We start from the raw sequence: 19,542 nt of genomic DNA on the forward strand, positions 1-19,542 counted from the left end.
TTACCGGATTTCTATGAGGATTAGGTAAGAGAAAGCATATAACGTTCTTGGCACCTTGCCTTGTGCATAATCAATGCTCAGTAAGTATTAGTTGGTAGTGTTAGTGCTATAATAATATTATTATTAACAATGTTACTTTAATGTTATTATTTTGAGCTGAGAACAAGTTAGAAACCAAAACAATGTTTATGAAGTGCTTGTACCTGGCCCATAATGGGTTTGATAAATAGACACTGTAAGGTGCAATATGCATTATACAGATACATAGACACATTATATGTGTATACTGTACATTGTAAATATACATATATATTATAAAGAAGAAAAGGAAGGCGAAGCCGCAGAGCTTCTTATAGTTGTAAGCTTAACACGCAATCATAGTTACCACATTCCTCATAAAATAATAATAATAACAGTAATGACAGTAATACTTATTGGGCACCTTTGGTGCGTCAGGAATTATTCCAAACACTTGATCTGTAGTAGCTCAGTCAATAGTAGTAACCAAAACCACGTGAGGTAGGTAATGATGTGAGCTCCATTATACATGTAAGAAAACCAAAGCACAGAAACATTAAATACTTTGACTGAGGTCACACATTTAGCAAGTAGAGTTTAAAAACAGAGTTTGTAACCCAGGTAGTGAGTGGAAGCGTTTTGCATTTGGAGAATAAGGCACAGGCCAGAACATTAGGACTCCACGGTAAGAATGGGAGGCTGTTGAAAGGTATTAAACAGAGGTGTGTGCTGTGATCTCAGGTACATTTTTGAAGGTTCACTGTGTGGATGTTAACTAGATCTAGAAGAGTCAAAGACATTACACACCAAAAGTGTGGCCCCGTCAGAGGCCAGAGAGACACAGCTTTGAAGTTTGTTCTATGACTCCAGCGTTACACGGGGCTGCCATGTGGCACCGCTGTCAGAGGCACCTTCCTATTGTCATCTGCTCTGTAAGTGGCATCCCACGGAATCCAGCGAAATGGAGGTCCGGGTGGTGGCCAGGTTCACCTTTGGCGAGTTTGGGTCTCGAGGCAAGGGTTAAGGACCAAGGGACAACCTCTGGCCCAGATGATTGCTGATCACCTGCCAAAGTGAAAAGTATAGGCTCCCCTTGCCAATCCGGGGATCATGGAAGTTTCCACTCAATGGCCAAGCATGCCAGTTACCAACAGGAGAGGCCACTGGCAATTTTCATTCAATTCAGAAGAATGACAGAGTTTTAGTAAACGCTGCCAACCTACCGAAGGACGTTTGATGAGTCTACTAAGCCTGTCCTCCTTTTTCCTCTTTTATGAGACTGTCAACGGAAGCTATGATCCAGGGGACAGTATAATATCGCCCAAGTCATCAGTTCACTCTCAGAACCATCGCATACTTCCTTTGAAATCTTCGGGCAAGTTGAGTTAATGACAAGGATGTGGACGAGCTTTTCAGCCATAGCATGTCATTGAGCTGTAAGAGCAATTTAAGCGAAAGCATTTTTGTGTTAAATTCAGAACCTACCTCTTTTTACATTTATATGACTAATTCTTTCCTGAGGCATCAGAAATAAACTTTTTAGGAGAACTAAATGCTAGCTGTGAAAGAAGCAAGTATTTGAGAGAATAAACAAACCTTCGAGTCACATTGCTGAGGGTCTCCCAGGCCATCCTTTCCTGGCATCTCAGAGATGAAAGTATTTCAGGACAGATGGCTAGTCTCTTCCAGAAAATTTCTGGTCTTACTTGCTATGTGTGGCAGCCCAGCCCATTTTTCTAAAAAAAATCACCCTGAAAGTTAAGGAATTCCTCCCTCTATTCAACTCACGTCTCTAAGGCTTTAACTTTAACCAGTTTCCTCTTATTTGGCCTTCTTTGGACATAGAGAAGAGCTGGTCAGCATCTTTCACATACAAGGGCCTTTAATCAAATTACTCCTTACTCGCCTTTTCTTCACACTAATAAACAGTTCCACTTCCTTTAACCTTTCCACACAGGATTTACCCTCCATCCCTTTAATCATTTTGGTTGGTCTTTCCCTAGACTGTCTCCAGAGGGTCTTTGTTAATCCCTTTCATGTAATTTTAAGAAGTTATTTTCTCTGAGGAAGTCTCGAAATCGTCTCTCATTTTTGGAGGCATTCAGTTCTGATTTTGGTAGTCCTATCCAGTGAGTACACCTTGCTAGGTTGAGTTGATTTTTCCTTTCAGCACCTCCAATTATTTTCATCTGAGTGGGTCACCTTTGGACAGAGTAAAAACCCAGTTTTCTTAGTTTTTCTGCTTTTATTGCCTTTCTCCCTTCATTATAAACAGGGAACATCAGAAGGAAGAATGGGAAGACAGGCAAATTCTAAATAGCAACGATGTGAGTTGTTAGAAGAGAAGTTACATGAATTGTAGAAAATTAGAATAATAGGGGAATAACGGGCTACTTTTGCTTTCAGGCTGGTTGAGAGGCCACCCTGCTTCTATTACCTTGATGAAAAAGCAGAAAAGGCTTCATGGTTTATTATCACTTTCCATGTGCAGGAGAATTGGAGGGGAGGTGGAATAATAAGTGAATTCATAGACTTAAATGATTTTTCTTGACTATGTAAATTCATTGCCTTCTCATGCAAAGAGAGGGCGTGTCAGACTGGAAGCAGGTCATTCTCTGTGTCATTCTCTGAGGCTGTTTGAGAAACACTGAGGTTAGTTCCAGGCTTCAAGACCCCCCCATCCAGAAATCCAGGTCCTAATCCTCTTGTTATCTTATCCGTTGGCATTAGCCACCTCCTGATGCCGGAAGTTTAGGGCAGTCACTCCACGCCTGCTTGGGAAGTGTTTTTCTAACACCACCCCACCTTGTAATTCTCTCCTGCAGAAAGCCTTCTGATTTGGCATTCAAGGAGCCAGATGGGCCAGAAAAAGTTCAGTTTCTCTCTTCTTTATTTCATTTTCTTCCTCCAGCTCAAGGAGTTGGTATTTTTGGTGGCTGGGCATTTTACGTTACACTCCATTTCTTTGGTGACAAGAATAACTTTGTGGTCCATTGAGAACAAGTCGCTGTCACTCAGCCCCCGCTCTATTCCTCTTATATAATAGAATGACCCTTCCCCCGCCCCGCCCCCAGTAAGCAGAATGTTGAAGGCTGCAAAGAATCCTTTTTGATAATAAAAATATGATCCTGGAGTGCTGATTTTTTTTTTCTTTGCTTTTCCATAAAAGTTTGGACAGTAGTCTTATGGGAAATGTTTCCTAATAATAATAATGATGATAGCAGCTAATCTTTACTAAGGGCTTACTGGCAGCCACATAGATTTTAATCTTTTCAACAACCTTAAGATAGGCAGTACTAGTATTGTATCTGTTTTACAGATGAGGAAACTTGAGTTACAGAAAGCTTGAATACTTTGGCTCTGATTACCCATCTGGTAAATGTTGAACTTGGGCAGTTTAACCTGCACGCCATGGGTTTGGCAACTTTGTGACAGCAACTGCTGAACTGGATCCCTAGTGTGTAGGAAGATGCTTAGTAAGAATTAAATCGCAAATATTTACTGAGCTCTTATGCTTTAGGAACTGTTTTAAACACTGTACATGGATGATCTCATTTAATGCTGACCCAAACCCTATCGGGTCGATGCTGCTGTAATTCTCACCATTTTATTGAGGAAGAATTGAGGCTCAGAGAAGTTAAGCAACTTTCTCAGCGTCACAGAGTGCTTGAGCCATGGAGTCAGAATTCCCACCCAAGAAGTCTGGCTCTAGAACCTGCCAGTTTCACTATAACTCTCTGCTGCTTCCTGTAATACTGAAGATCTTGCTGGGGGCAGGGGGGGCGGTGAGACTGCTGCAGAAAAACTGGGCCTCTTGTCTGAGACACAAACTGCGAAAGTTCTATATACCCTCAAATGAAGTGTTTTCCTGGTGAGTTGGCAGGACAGAAACCGCAGCCAGATAGGCCCATTGGCAGTGATTCCAGCAGGAAGCCTGTGTCCTGCTGGGTTTGTCCCACACAGCTTTGTCGGGCACTTCCTGCCATCCTGTGTTCTTGTCACCCCTATTGGCTTTGGACCTCATAGCTTTCTAACCGATGTTCTTTTTTCTCCTTTTCTCTGGTTCTCTGTTCAGCTCGAGGCTTTTTATTCCATCTTCACCACGGAGCAGCAAGACCACGTCAAGTCAGTGGAGTATCTGAGAAATAACTTTCGGCCACAGCAGGACCTGAACGACAGGGTGGTGTCCAAGTCTGCCGTCCGTGATGCCTGGAACCACGACATGACAGACTTCTTAGAAAACCCACTGGGGACAGAAGCCTCTAAAGGTACATTTGGATTAAGTGCCCTTGCCCAGAGGAAGATTCCTTATCATAAATTACTTTAAATGAAAAGGTGTTCAGAACCAGCCAAGAATTGGAACATGCCGTTAAAAGCATGTTTCTGTGCTAAAAGTGACTTGTCTGGATGATAAATAGAAGCATTTGTGGGAATAACTTCAGTTAGATACTTTCAGAATTGCCCTTTTGACTAGTAACATATTAGTCCTTCTCTCTGTAATTTAACTTTGTAGCATCAACCCTAACTAGCTGATGTCTTAAAGCTTTTTGGTGTCTTACTTTTTAACTGTTTCCCTGCCGCAATCAGGTGTTTGTCTCTGAGCTCAAACATCAGGACCTCAGACTTGCTCCCACCACCCCAATCTGCAGCTTTCTTACTAACTTCCATACCAGCCAAGAAGTCTCCCTCCAGCTCTCCACCCCCACCAGACATCACATGGCCTCTTTTTTTTTTTTTTAATTTATTTTATTTTTGGCTGCATTGGGTCTTTGTTGCTGTGGCGAGCGGGGGCTACTCTTCGTTGCAGCGCACGGGCTTCTCATTGCAGTGGCTTCTCTTGTTGCGGCTCACGGGCTTCGGTAGTTGTGGCACGTGGGCTCAGTAGTTGTGGCTCACCGGCTCTAGGTGTGTGGGCTTCAGTAGTTGTGGTGCGCGGGCTTCAGTAGTTGTGGCGCACGGGCTTAGTTGCTCCGCAGCATGTGGGATCTTCCCAGACCAGGGATCGAATCCGTGTCCTCCGCATTGGCAGGCGGATTCTTAACCACTGCGCCACCAGGGAAGTCCCGGATGAGGAATTTATATCACGAGTGAGTATAATATCTGGTAGCTCAGAATTGCTGATGTTACGACAATTATAAAGTTCTTTCCTAATAAATGGGCTGAACATATGATATATCAGTTGTGCAGAGAGGATGCATAGCCCTTCTTACCTAAGGAAGTTGGAGAGGATACTGGTTTCCATTGCATTAAGTTGTCAGAGTGGCCAGGTTCCACTGAATGGGCTTTCTCTGAATTTGAGCAGAGCCATGGACTCATCCTTAGATAGAGAGAATCAGTTCTTCATTTTACAAGGTTACAATGATCATGGTGTGTCCATTGCTGACTCTTAAGATGGGTGAATACTAAAATGTTTTGTGATCTTTCTAGACACAGAGAGAGATGTAGATGCACTCCTCTTTCTTTTTTAAACCTACTATTGGAGTGTCACATTCAGAAAAGTGCACATGTAATATGCACACAACTTGATTAATTTTCACAAACTGAATACACTTGAGTAACAAACACCCAGATCAAGAGACTGATATCATTTGCTTCCCAGAAGCACTTCCTTTTCTCCACTCCTAGACACTATCCTTTCCCAGGGGTAACTATGACCATGAATTAGCCTTGCCTCCTGGTCAATTTCATATAAATGGAATCAGTCGGTAAGTCCTCTTTTGTGTCTTGCTTCTTTTGCTTTACACTGGCTTGGAGAGTTATCTATGCTATTACACGCAGTTGTAGTTTGTTCTTTCTTATGGTTGAATTTCATTGTATGACTGCACCTGAATTTATTTATCCATTTCAATATACATGAATATATGGATTATTTCCATGTTTTGGTAATTATGAAAGTTCTTGAACATGGCTTTTCATGAGCATGTGTACATATCTCTGTTGGGTATGCACCCAGCAGTAAAATGACTACAGCCTAGAGGACACACATATTTTCAGATCTGGTTAGATACTGCTGAACAGTTTCCCAACATGACTATATGTACCACTTTACACTTCTGCCAGCAGTGTAAGAAAGTTTTCTATTTTTTTAACATTTTTAAAGGCCTAATTTACATACCATAAAGTTCAGCTGTTGTGAATGTACAATTTAACAATTTTTAATAAATTTATAGCTGTGCAGCCATCACCACATCCACTTTTAGAGCACTTTCATCACCCTAGTAAGTTCCTTCATGCCCATCTGCAATCAATTCTTTCTCCTAACCTCAATTCCAGGCCACCTCTGATTTGCTTTTATCTTCCACTTGACATTAGGATTTTAAGATTTATACATGTTGTAGCATGTATCAGTAGCTCATTTCTTTTTATTGCTAAATAGTATCCCTATTTGTTTTTTTCAATAACAAATTTATTGAGATTTAATTCACATACCATAAAGTCCATTCTTTTAGAGCGTACACTTCAGTGGTTTTTTATGTTCACAAAAGTGTGTACTCATCACTACTATCTACTTCAGAACATTTTTGTCATCCCCCAAAAGAAATTCCATACTCATTAGCAGTCACTCCTTTTTCTCCTGTCGCTCCTTCTTTCCCAGCCCCAGGCAACCACTAACGTACTTTCTGTCTCTATGAATTTGCCTATTCTGGAGATTTCATATAAATGGAATTGTACAATATATGGCTTTTTGTCTCTGGCTTCTTTCACTTAGCATCATAGTTTCAAGGTTCATCCATATTTAAGCATGTATCGGATTTCATTCCATTTTATGGCCAAATAAGATATCATTGTATGGATAGACCGCATTTTGCTTATCCATTTATCAATTGATAGATTCCAATTTCTGGCTCTTACGAATATTGCTGCTATAAACGTTCATGTTCACATTTTTGTGTGGACATGTGTTTTCATTTCTCGTGGATATAAACCTAGGAGTAGAATTGCTGAGTCATAGGGCAACTCTTTGTTTACATTTTTTAAGAACTGCCAGACTTTTCCCAAAGCAGCTGTACCAGTGTACATTCCCATCAGCATTTTCGGAAGGTTCTGATTTCTCCACATCCTCACCAACACTTGTTACACATCGTTTTTATTTTAGCCATCCTACTAGGTATGAAATAGTATCTCTTTGTAGTTTTGATTTGCACTTCCCTAATGACTAATGATGTCCCTATTTGTTTTTAAATGATGTTCCCATTTGTTTTAAATTTCATAGAACCATGGTCCATATGACCAAATGCTCCTCCTTGTATTCCCCAAGAAAATTCAGGTAATTCCATGGCACCAAAGGCTGAAAGCCAGCCACAGATGCTGGCAATCATCAGGCAGCCTGGTGTGCTTAGATTATTGACCTTCGAGATCTGAGTAGAGAAGAGCCAGTATAAAGGAGGAGTCCCTTTCTCTTCTCCAGGCTTCTGCAAAAAAAGATATTGGAAAAGGAAGGGTGGTATTCTGTAATCTTCAGGTGATTCAAAAAGAACAAACCCTGTCTGACTCGCATTCTCTATCTGATCATTATTGGAACCTTTTGGTGCCTAAGAGAGCTATGATGTTGAGCATAGAGCTGTGCATTTATTGGGCTATTGTCACAGAAGAAAGAAAAATTAATTAATTACATAGGGCAGGCATCAGTAAGCTTTTTTGGTTAAGGACCAGGTATTGGGCCATGTGATCTCTTGTTGCAACTACTCAGCTCTGCCACTGTAGCATGAAGGCAGCCATAGACAATATATAAATAAGTAGGTGTAGAAAATGTCTTCTAATAAAACTTTATTTGTAAAAATAGGTGGCAGTCCAGATTTAGCCTGGGGACCATAGTGTACTGACCCCTGCTCTAGGGAATGGCTCAAACTAAGATGGTGGAACCCAATCTTAGGCTTGTTTGAAGGTATTTTCACAGCGGCCATGACTGTGAAAGTGTCCATTGGTTGGTTCTGCTTTTCCATGACACTACAAGATCCTAGGACCAATTAGAGATTTATTAACTTGGTAACCATTCACTGACCAATCCACCTTAAGACCTCTTCATCTTCCACTCCAGAAGTGTAAGTGGAGCCTCTGTAGACTGAGCCCCACTTCCCTTGTTCCCTGGCTGTGATCACTGACTAGTGTTCATTGAACAGCACTGCAGGGGATGGTTGAGTTGATGTGCCCCCATCCTGCCCTTCTGTCAGGATGATCAGACTTACTAGAATAGAGAAAACAGAATCAAGCCATTCAGGCCCAAGCATGAGATGCATCGCCACGTACGACACCAAAAGAAAGGGGGAAAAGTCATCTTAATATTGTATTGTTGCCGAAGAAAGATTTATAATGGATGTCATCCGTAAAAAATATAAAGCTTTAGTTTCCAGTTAATGGAAACAATATTTAGGCTTGGTGGATTGTTCGAGGGACATCCAATTCACCACTCTGCCCTTTGTCGGTAAATAACTTATACAGACTTTTGGATTTAATGGGCTGTCATTTTAGTTATTCTGCAACACATCCCGGGCACATGGAAGAGCATTTCGGTGATTAAGTGCTGAATACTGTCTATTGTGAAGACTTTTGGAACAGTGAACAGAGAAAAATAACTTCCAACAACATGAAACATATGGTTTATTAATTTAACAAAACCTGTGCAAACCACAGTGGAATCAAAACCACTTGATCTGATAATTTGATTTGATGGCTTAATTAAAGTGACACTGTATAATGTAATAAAAGCAAAGGAAATGAAGAGGACAGTGGGTGGCCTTTGTCCCCTCCAGTCTCCTAAGCCAACGCTGTGGTTTTTGAGAATGGTTTTTGTTTTTGCTGATGGAGGGATCTCTTTGTTAGCTGCATTTTCAGTGCTAAAGACTGCTTCCTGTCTTGGTTAAAAGCAGTTTTTAAGGACATGTACCAGTGTGTGAGAATGCCTAAATAACTAGCCTATTTTAAATCAGAACACATCGAGAAAGAGCACCACATTTTCCACCAAAATTAGCAAACAAAGAAGTAAATCCACGATTGCTTTTAAAAGGAGTTTGACATTGAAATCATGGTTTTCTGCTATTTTGGGAGAAAATATTAATGTTGTTCTATTTTCAGTTTAATCATTTTCACTCACCACATTAATGAGCTTGAATTACTTTATCTTAATAAAAGAAACTCTGATATGGAACATTTAATTCCTTTATAGGCAGCTGCCCTCCCAGAAACTCTTCCAAAAAGTTATCTTGGTACTTTTAGTAACTTTCAACACAGAAAAGTGCTAAGGAAAGCACATTTTTAATGCAGCCGCCATGGAGTGTTTTTGACCCCCTTCTTTTAAAAATAACTATTACTAGCTATTAATTTTTAACCTTGGGAGTGATTAAGAAAGAAAGCAAATAGTAGGGCTGTTTTTCTGTAAGACTCTCCAACATCCTGGGTGCTCATACTTTTAAAGGTCATGCCATGTTCTATCAAACATTTTTACAGGCTCAGATATCCCATGATGACTAATTTTATGTAAATAGATAGAGAGTTGGTGTAAGTTGCCTTTGATTGGTTGACATAAAGTTGATATTTCATAGACATTTAACATAGCATTAACTACTTTGGGCTTATGTTTTCTAGCCAGTGAGTTTCTTTTCCCGTGTCAGGCATCTTCATCTACATTGAAGAGATTCCTCTGGGAGCTGTGCCTGGTACACCTATGCTTAAAAAGGCTACATAGGGGTTTTCATGGGCCAGGTGCTATGCTAGCCTTTTCCGTTCATAGATGGTTTATTTAATCCTCAGAACAACCTCTGCCAGGATGCACTTTCCATTTGTCAAATATTTGTTGAGCATCTACTATGAACAAGTTTTAGGCACTAGAAATAAAGCTGAATAAGGGAGAAGAGTCTCTTATGGAGCTTAAGTTTTAGGGGGGAAGAAAGAAAGAAAGAGGTCAGTGGTAAAGCTCTTCTGTGTTGTTCTGCAGATCAAATCAGGTGGTTTGCTAAGAGTGGCAGAACATAGTGAGGCCAAGGGGAAGAGAGCTGCCCTGGAGAGGGTGGGTTGGTCTGGATAAGGAGCCAGCCCTGCAAACTTCTGAGAGGGAAAGGTCCTTTTGCAAAGGCCCTGAGGCATGGGAACCCGCAAGAGTGAAGTCTCAAAAGACCTTTCTTGGTAAGGCGTTAAGACTGTGTTCTTATGACAGTGGCCTTTGGAGGAGTCTAAGCAGGGCTATGGAACCATCTGAACAGGTTTTTAGACCCATCACTCTGACTGTTATGTGAAGAATGTTTGCAGAGGACCTGCGGTGGAATCTGTAAGACCCGCAGGAGGCTGATGGAAGTATTCCTGGCAGGACGACAGTGGTTGGATGAGGGTGATCCTGGTGGATGTACAAGTGATCCGTTGGGGATGGATTTTGTAACAGAGCCTCTGAGATTTACTAACAGTTTGGATGGAGGATGGGTGGGGGTGAGCAAAGAGAGAAATGCAGTGTTACTGTTTCTCTTTAACAGATGAGGGGTCTGAGATTCAGAGAGAACAGGTGGTCAGTCATCCAGAGCCTCTCAGCCAGGAAGTGGTAGAGCTGAGACGTGAACTGAGATCCTCTTCTGTCCAAACACAGCATTCTTTCTATTTTCCAAGGGACTGCCAGCTTCCATATGAATCCACAAGAGGTGGTCTCTGTTTTAAATGTCATCAGGTGGCTTGAGCAACACAGTTTTATTATTATTATTTTATTGATTGATTGATTGATTGATTGATTGATTGATTGATTGGCTGCATTGGGTCTTTGTTGCTGTGTGCGGGCTTTCTCTAGTTGCATTGAGCGGGGGCTACTCTTTGTTGTGGTGCACTGGCTTCTCATTGCAGTGGATTCTCTTGTTGTGGAGCACAGGCTCTAGGCGTGCAGGCTTCAGTAGCTGTGGCACGTGGACTCAGTAGTTGTGGCTCGCAGGCTCTAGAGCGCAGGCTCAGTAGTTGTGGCACACGGGCTTAGTTGCTCCGCGGCATGTGGGATCTTCCCGGACCAGGGCTCGAACCCGTGTCCCCTGCATTGGCAGGCGGGTTCTTAACCACTGTGCCACCAGGGAAGTCCCCACACAGTTTTATTATTATCTTTCTGTGAATGAAGGCACTTTAAAAGTCCTTGAGGCAATCGGGTGCTCTTCCTAAAGATCAAGTTTATCTTCCTGACGGGAATCACTGGTCTCTGTCTTTATCTGCTTGGCTTGCTTTTGGCAGGTTATCTTGGGTCCTTGGGGCAGAGGTTACTGAGGTCTTGATCACAGGGTTAGTCCCTGGGAGGGTCAGTGCACCCACTTGATGTAGATGTTGGGGCCTCCTAGGCTAAGGATATTGTGCATCCTTGAATCAACAGGACCTAAAACAGTACCTAAAATATAGTAGGTATACGGTCATTGTTCATTAAATGAATGAATGGGGAGACAATATAAGGGCAATGGGTAAGAATCTAGACTTTGGAGTCAAGCAAACCTGGACTCAAATTCCACGCCAATCATTTACTTCTGCACATCTGTGCTCTAGTTAATATCTAAGCCTCAGTTTCCTTTCTGTAAAATGGAGCTAATAATCACGTCCCCTTCCTTGGCTTGTGGGCTTTTAAGTGAGACAGTATAGAGAACAAATAGTACAGAGCCTGGGACACGGAAAGTACTCTGCAAATAATTGTACTTCCTTGTCTGTAGGTCAGCATTGGCTTTCAGGACAACCTATTACATGTGACATGATCACTGGAGAACACATTTCAAAACAATGGGACCACATTCTCTTCCTGGTAGAGATGCGAAGCCAGATTGTCTGAAATAGTTAAAACCTTTCCAGTGAATCCCACGGCCCATAGCGTGGTCCACACGTCCTGTCCCCCTCCCCAACCCCGCCTTGCACTTCACTTTTCTTCGCATCCTGTACCTCGGTCCACCAGCCGCACTGCAGTTCCAGCAGCCTCTTCCCTGGAAGGCCCCGGCCTCACCTCTGTGCATCATCCATCCCTTGTCAGCCTTCAAGGCTCAACTCAGTGGTCCTTCCCCATGAAGTTTCCTGGCTGCCTTGGCCCAGACACTGTCGGGGCACCAGTACCTTTCTTTTGTAGCATTCTCAGCTTTGGAATTTTACATTCATTTATGTATTTTTTTCCCTAATACCTAGCTCTCCCACTACCTTATAAGCTCATAAAGGGTAAAACTGTTTGTTTTTTTTTTTCTTTTTTTGTTGGAGAGAGGGTACAATGCTCACTGTTGGCGCCTTAGTAAATATTGGACTGGAGGGAATGATGATGGATGGATGGTTGGATGGTTGGATGGATGGATGGATAAAGTGAAAAGATTCTTGCTCCAAGAGTTGGCACAGTTGAGGCATTTACGATCTAGCCCAGGCTAGGTGCTCTAATGGGAGGAACGTAAGCGGGCATTTGGAGCAGGATTCCACACCACTCCCAGGACCTGAAATCAGAGAGGCTCCTAGGATTTGGGAAGCCATCTTCCAAATCCATTTGACCATAAGCCACTTGGATGGAAGTGTTGGTATCAAAACACCATGGAGAGAGGGCTTTCCTCTCTGTCCCAAGGAACAGCCACGTTTCCCAGCCACTCCACCACTCCTAAAAGCAGAGAAAGGGAAGCGCTGAAGGAGGCAGGCGCTGGTGTCAGGAGGCTCCCAGGCAGAACCACATTATGGCTTGGGAGCCGTCGAGCTGATATTGCTAACAGATGCCAGGGCCCGCCCATTGTTTTCACCCTTTATGAATATCACCTCATTACTTATCCTCTGTCTCCAGGCAGGTAGGCAGGGTTTGATCTTCAGGGCCGACTTAGGCACCCTCCTACGGCTTCAGCTTTTCTCTGCTCTCCAGGAAAATCTTCCCTGACATTGGGTTTGTTTGTGTGAGCACCGTGGTGCTTATGAACTGCAATCTGGAGATTAATAAAGGCCACCAGCATCCCTCCTCCCAGAGGGACACACTTCCCCTTTCTGTCGCCAACGAATGTTCACAGCCCACGGAGCGGGAGGCTCCGAGATGCTTGCGTGCATCTCCCTCTCCTCGGAGTCACGGGAGTCACGGTGGCTGGGAGGCAGACAATTTGTCTTCTCCGTTCTTCCCACCGATTCTTCTGTAAACCAACACAGACTGGTTGAGGTGGTTTTCCTTAAGGTTCAAGGAACATGGGCCGAACCCTTGGCTTTCTCGGGCGTAAGCAATGTTGTCACCTCCCCAGTCCTTGAGACCATGTACAAAGGCACAGAGGGGGAGACCATGATGAGGCCTCTGGGGTCATCTTTTTCTCTTCTAAGCACAACCGGGGGTCATCACAGTTGCTGGCTTCTCTCCTGGGCCCTCTCTGGACTGGTTTTGTGATTCCAAAGCACTGGCTTGGACCGAAATGAGTGTCTGGGCTGTCCCATGTCACCTCTCTGCCTGTGTAGACAAGGTGCCGTCTGTACATCTGACACTAAGTGCTAACAGGTATCATCTGTCAAGTGCACAGAGCCCTCTGGTTTCCATGCAAAGTCTTCCGGGAAGAGAGGAGCCTTCTCCGTGAGGAGTGTACTGAGCGTCTCAAACTGTTGGTTTTCACCAGCCAGCTAGAAGCCCGGTTCCTTGGGGCATAAGGATCCGTGTGCCTGGGGTGGCCAGGAGGCCAGGGTGGCTCCGTCCCTCCCAAGCGCTGCACAGGTGATTTCCCACTGGGGCCCACTAGGGGCGCTGCTTGTTCGCAGCCCGGTCTTTCCAATTTAAGTGGCAGGCTCCCTGATCTCTTGGGTCCTCTTGACCAAGCCTTGGAGGCGCTGCTTGAGGCGAGTCCCCAGGTGTGGAAGATCCTGGAACCATGCCAGAGAGGGCCATCCTTACCAAATGACCCAGGTGCCACATCTGGGGGTTGGAACAAGGTTGGCAATTAAACAATGGAGCTCATCCAATGGCCTCCCTGAACCAGAACAAGTAAGAGAGGCAGGTGCCAAGGAAGAATCAGAAATTCAAAGCTAGTAAGGTGAATGTCGGGAGACAATAAAAGGAGAACGCTCCTTTTAAATATAGTGGGTCCCTAAGTGATACCTAATTCTAAGACAAAAATTATTTTAAGGACCAAATTGAAACGAAGGAGGCAGGCATCTTGGCCTATTGAGTCACAGTCATCTAGAATCAAGAATTTAAATAAAAGCCTGGCTAAACCCATCAGTGTGGGTCACTAGTTGATCTCTTTTTTTTTTTTTACATTTAATCACTTTTTTTTTTATACAGCAGGTTCTTATTAGTCATCAGTTTTATACACATCAGTGTATACATGTCAATCCCAATCGCCCAATTCAGCACACCACCACCACCACCCCCTGCCACTTTCCCCCCTTGGTGTCCATAGGTTTGTTCTTTACATCTGTGTCTCAATTTCTGCCCTGAAAACCGGTTCATCTGTACCATTTTTCTAGGTTCCACATATATGCATTAATATACAATATTTGTTTTTCTCTTTCTTACTTACTTCACTCTGTATGACAATCTCTAGATCCATCCACGTCTCAACAAATGACCCAATTTCGTTCCTTTTTATGGCTGAGTAATATTCCATTTTATATATGTACCACATCTTCTTCATCCATTCGTCTGTTGATGGGCATTTAGGTTGCTTCCATGACCTGGCTATTGTAAATAGTGTTGCAATAAACATTGGGGTGCATATGTCTTTTTGAATTATGGTTTTCTCTGGGTATATGCCCAGTAGTGGGATTGCTGGATCATATGGTAATTCTATTTTTAGTTTTTTAAGGAAGCTCCATACTGTTCTCCATACTGGCTGTATCAATTTACATTCCCACCAACAGTGCAAGAGGATTCCCTTTTCTCCACACCCTCTCCAGCATTTGTTTTTTGTAGATTTTCTGATGATGCCCATTCTAACTGGTGTGAGGTGATACCTCATTGTAGTTTTAATTTGCATTTTTCTAATAATTAGCGATGTTGAGCAGCTTTTCATGTGCTTCTTGGCCATCTGTATGTCTTCTTTGGAGAAATGTCTATTTAGGTCTTCTGCCCATTTTTGGATTGGGTTGTTGTATGAGCTGTTTATATATTTTGGAGATTAATCCTTTGTCTGTTGATTCATTTGCAAATATTTTCTCCCATTCTGAGGGTTGTCTTTTCGTCTTGTTTATGGTTTCCTTTGCTGTGCAAAAGCTTTTAAGTTTCATTAGGTCCCATGTGTTTATTTTTGTTTTTATTTCCATTACTCTAGGAGGTGGATCAAAAAAGATCTTGCTGTGATTGATGTCAAAGAGTGTTCTTCCTATGTTTTCCTCTAAGAGTTTTATAGTGTCCAGTCTTACATTTAGGTCTTTAATCCATTTTGAGTTTATTTTTGTGTATGGTGTTAGGGAGTGTTCTAATTTCATTCTTTTACATGTAGCTGTCCAGTTTTCCCAGCAACACTTATTGAAGAGACTGTCTTTTCTCCATTTTATATCCTTGCATCCTTTGTCATAGATTAGTTGACCATAGGTGCGTGGGTTTATCTCTGGGCTTTCTATCTTGTTCCATTGATCTATGTTTCTGTTTTTGTGCCAATACCATACTGTCTTGATTACTGTAGCTTTGTAGTATAGTCTAAAGTCAGGGAGTCTGATTCCTCCAGCTCCGTTTTTTTCCCTCAAGACTGCTTTGACTATTCGGGGTCTTTTGTGTCTCCATACAAATTTTAAGATTTTTTGTTCTAGTTCTGTAAAGAATGCCATTGGTAATTTGATAGGGATTGCATTGAATCTGTAGATTGCTTTGGGTAGTATAGTCATTTTCACAATGTTGATTCTTCCAATCCAGGAACATGGTATGTCTCTCCATCTGTTGGTATCATCTTTAATTTCTTTCATCAGTGTCTTATAGTTTTCTGCATACAGGTCTTTTGTCTCCCTAGTAGGTTTATACCTAGGTATTTTATTCTTTTTGTTGCAGTCGTAAATGGGAGTGTTTCCTTAATTTCTCTTTCAGATTTTTCATCATTAGTGTATAGGAATGCAAGAGATTTCTGTGCATTAATTTTGTATCCTGCAACTTTACCAAATTCATTGATTAGCTCTAGTAGTTTTCTGGTGGCATCTTTAGGATTCTCTATGTATAGTATCATGTCATCTGCAAACAGTGACAGTTTTACTTCTTCTTTTCCAATTTGTATTCCTTTTATTTTTTTTTTTCTTCTCTGATTGCCATGGCTAGGACTTCCAAAACTACATTGAATAATAGTGGTGAGAGTGGACATCCTTGTCTTGTTCCTGATCTTAGAGGAAATGCTTTCAGTTTTTCACCATTGAGAATGATGTTTGCTGTGGGTTTGTCGTATATGGTCTATATTATGTTGAGGTAGGTTCCCTCTCTGCCGACTTTCTGGAGAGTTTTTATCATAAATGGGTGTTGAATTTTGTCAAAAGCTTTTTCTGCATCTATTGAGATGATCATATGGTTTTTCTTCTTCAATTTGTTAATATGGTGTATCACATTGATTGATTTGCGTATACTGAAGAATCCTTGCATCCCTGGGATAAATCCCACTTGATCATGGTGTATGGTCCTTTTAATGTGTAGTTGGATTCTGTTTGCTATGTTTTGTTGAGGATTTTTGCATCTATATTCATCAGTGATATTGGTCTGTAATTTTCTTTTTTTGTAGTATCTTTGTCTGGTTTTGGTATCAGGGTGATGGTGGCCTCATAGAATGAGTTTGGGAGTGTTCCTTCCTCTGCAATTTTTTGGAAGAGTTTGAGAAGGATGGGTGTTAGCTCTTCTCTAAATGTTTGATAGAATTCACCTGTGAAGCCATCTGGTCCTGGACTTTTGTTTGTTGGAAGATTTTTAATCACAGTTTCAATTTCATTACTTGTGATTGGTCTGTTCATATTCTCTATTTCTTCCTGATTTAGTCTTGGAAAGTTATACCTTTCTAAGAATTTGTCCATTTCTTCCAGGTTGTCCAATTTATTGGCATAGAGTTGCTTGTAGTAGTCTCTTAGGATGCTTTATATTTCTGCGGTGTCTGTTGTAACTTCTTTTTCATTTCTAATTTTATTGATTTGGGTCCTCTCCCTCTTTTTCTTGATGAGTCTGGCTAATGGTTTATCAATTTTGTTTATCTTCTCAAAGAACCAGCTTTTAGTTTTATTGATCTTTGCTATTGTTTTCTTTGTTTCTATTCCATTTATTTCTGCTCTGATCTTTACGATTTCTTTCCTTCTGCTAACTTTGGGTTTTGTTTGTTCTTCTTTCTGTAGTTCCTTTAGGTGTAAGGTTAGATTGTTTATTTGAGATTTTTCTTGTTTCTTGAGGTAGCCTTGTATAGCTATAAACTTCCCTCTTAGAACTGCTTTTGCTGCATTCCTTAGGTTTTGGATCATCGTGTTTTCATTGTCATTTGTCTCTAGGTATTTTTTGATTTCCTCTTTGATTTCTTCAGGGATCTCTTGGTTATTGAGTAACGTGTTGTTTAGCCTCCATGTGTTTGTGTTTTTGACGTTTTTTCCCCTGTAATTCATTTCTAATCTCATAGCGTTGTGGTCAGAAAAGATGCTTGATATGATTTCAGTTTTCTTAAATTTACTGAGGCTTGATTTGTGACCCAAGATGTGATCTATCCTGGAGAATGTTCTGTGCACACTTGAGAAGAACGTGTAATCTGCTGTTTTTGGATGGAATGTCCTATAAATATCAATTAAATCTATCTGGTCTATTGTGTCATTTAAAGCTCTGTTTCCTTATTTATTTTCATTTTGAATGCTCTGTCCATTGGTGTAAGTGAGGTGTTAAAGTCCCCCACTATTATTGTGTTACTGTCGATTTCCTCTTTTATAGCTGTTAGCAGTTGTCTTATGTATTGAGGTGCTCCTGTGTTGGGTGCATATATATTTATAATTGTTATATCTTCTTCTTGGATCGATCCCTTGATCATCATGTAGTGTCCTTCCTTGTCTCTTGTAACATTCTTTATTTTAAAGTCTATTTTATCTGATATGAGTATTGCTACTCCAGCTTTCTTTTGATTTCCATTTGCATGGAATATCTTTTTCCATCCCCTCACTTTCAGTCTGTATGTGTCCCTAGGTCTGAAGTGGGTCTCTTGTAGACAGCATATATATGGGTCTTGTTTTTATATCCATTCAGCAAGCCTGTGTCTTTTGCTTGGAGCATTTAATCCATTCACGTTTAAGGTAATTATCGATATGTATGTTCCTATGACCATTTTCTTAATTGTTTTGGGTTTGCTTTTGTAGGTCCTTTTCTTCTCTTGTGTTTCCCACTTAGAGAAGTTCCTTTAGCATTTGTTGTAGAGCTGGTTTGGTGCTGCTGAATTTTCTTAGCTTTTGCTTGTGTGTAAAGCTTTTGATTTCTCCATCAAATCTGAATGAGATCCTTGCCGGGTAGCGTAATCTTGGTTGTAGCTTCTTCCCTTTCATCACTTTGAGTATATCATGCCACTCCTTTCTGGCTTGTAGAGTTTCTGCTGAGAAATCAGTGGTTAACCTTATGGGAGTTCCCTTGTATGTTATTTGTCGTTTTTCCCTTGCTGCTTTTAATAATTTTTCTTTGTCTTTAATTTTTGCCAATTTGATTACTATGTGTCTTGGCATGTTTCTCCTTGGGTTTATCCTGTATGGGACTCGCTGCGCTTCCTGGACTTGGGTGGCTATTTCCTTTCCCATGTTAGGGAAGTTTTCGACTACAGTCTCTTTAAATATTTTCTAGGGTCCTTTCTCTCTCTCTTCTCCTTCTGGGACCCCTATAATGCGAATGTTGTTGCGTTTAATGTTGTCCCAGAGGTCTCTTAGGCTGTCTTCATTTCTTTCCATTCTTTTTTCTTTATTCTGTTCTGCAGCAGTGAATTCCACCATTCTGTCTTCCAGGTCACTTATCCGTTCTTCTGCCTCAATTATTCTGCTATTGATTCCTTCTAGTGTAGTTTTAATTTCAGTTATTGTATTGTTCATCTCTCTTTGTTTGTTCTTTAATTCTAGTTGATCTCTTGATATGGCCATTGGGATCACTTAAAAAGATAGCTCACGGGATCTTAGATCTTGGATGGTGTTTAGAAAAGTCTCCAGTGCTGAGGACAGCTATAGGACTCTACATGACCCAGGTGTTTCTTCATGATAAACGAGGCCATAACATCATCTCAGCCATGGGAAGTAGGAGACTTGTCCAGCTTCAGTATAAGGGCACTGGGCATTTGCACACCTGCACCCTGGTTTCTGGTATAGACCCTCGGTTGGAGCCTATGACTAGAGCAAGGCTGCAGGAGAAGTTAAGAGGTACCATGTAGAAAGGATGCTGTGCTCAGTTAAAGGGGGATAGGTCCATTGTGCCCTTTTGGCAGGAAATCACAGCATGTTAAAGTTGGAAAGGAGGGAAGGGGCTTTGGGGCATATGGAATCCAGCCTTCCACCCAGTGTCTGAGAAGCAGCTGTTCTCAAGCAGGGCTTGGATGATGCACACTCTGGACTTTGCCACCTCCCTGAGCGCCAGGCTGAACAATGCTTTCCCCTGCACAGGACAGAGGCACTTCCCCTGGCCTTTAGCTCTCAGCA

The 19,542-nt window shown here is 41.7% G+C and overlaps 1 protein-coding gene across 3 annotated transcripts in view; it reads left to right on the forward strand.

Annotated features, from left to right (window-relative positions):
• PTPRG (protein tyrosine phosphatase receptor type G) overlaps positions 1–19,542 on the forward strand; it is a 729,368-nt gene that overhangs the window by 586,013 nt on the left and 123,813 nt on the right. For all 3 annotated transcript variants that reach the window (XM_061197096.1, XM_061197097.1, XM_061197098.1), the window contains exon 8: positions 4,094–4,286. In XM_061197096.1, the coding sequence (XP_061053079.1) occupies positions 4,094–4,286 (193 nt within the window). The remainder of the gene's footprint in view (positions 1–4,093; positions 4,287–19,542) is intronic.

Source organism: Eubalaena glacialis, chromosome 7 (assembly GCF_028564815.1).
Source record: "Eubalaena glacialis isolate mEubGla1 chromosome 7, mEubGla1.1.hap2.+ XY, whole genome shotgun sequence".
Taxonomy (NCBI): Eukaryota; Metazoa; Chordata; class Mammalia; order Artiodactyla; family Balaenidae; genus Eubalaena; species Eubalaena glacialis.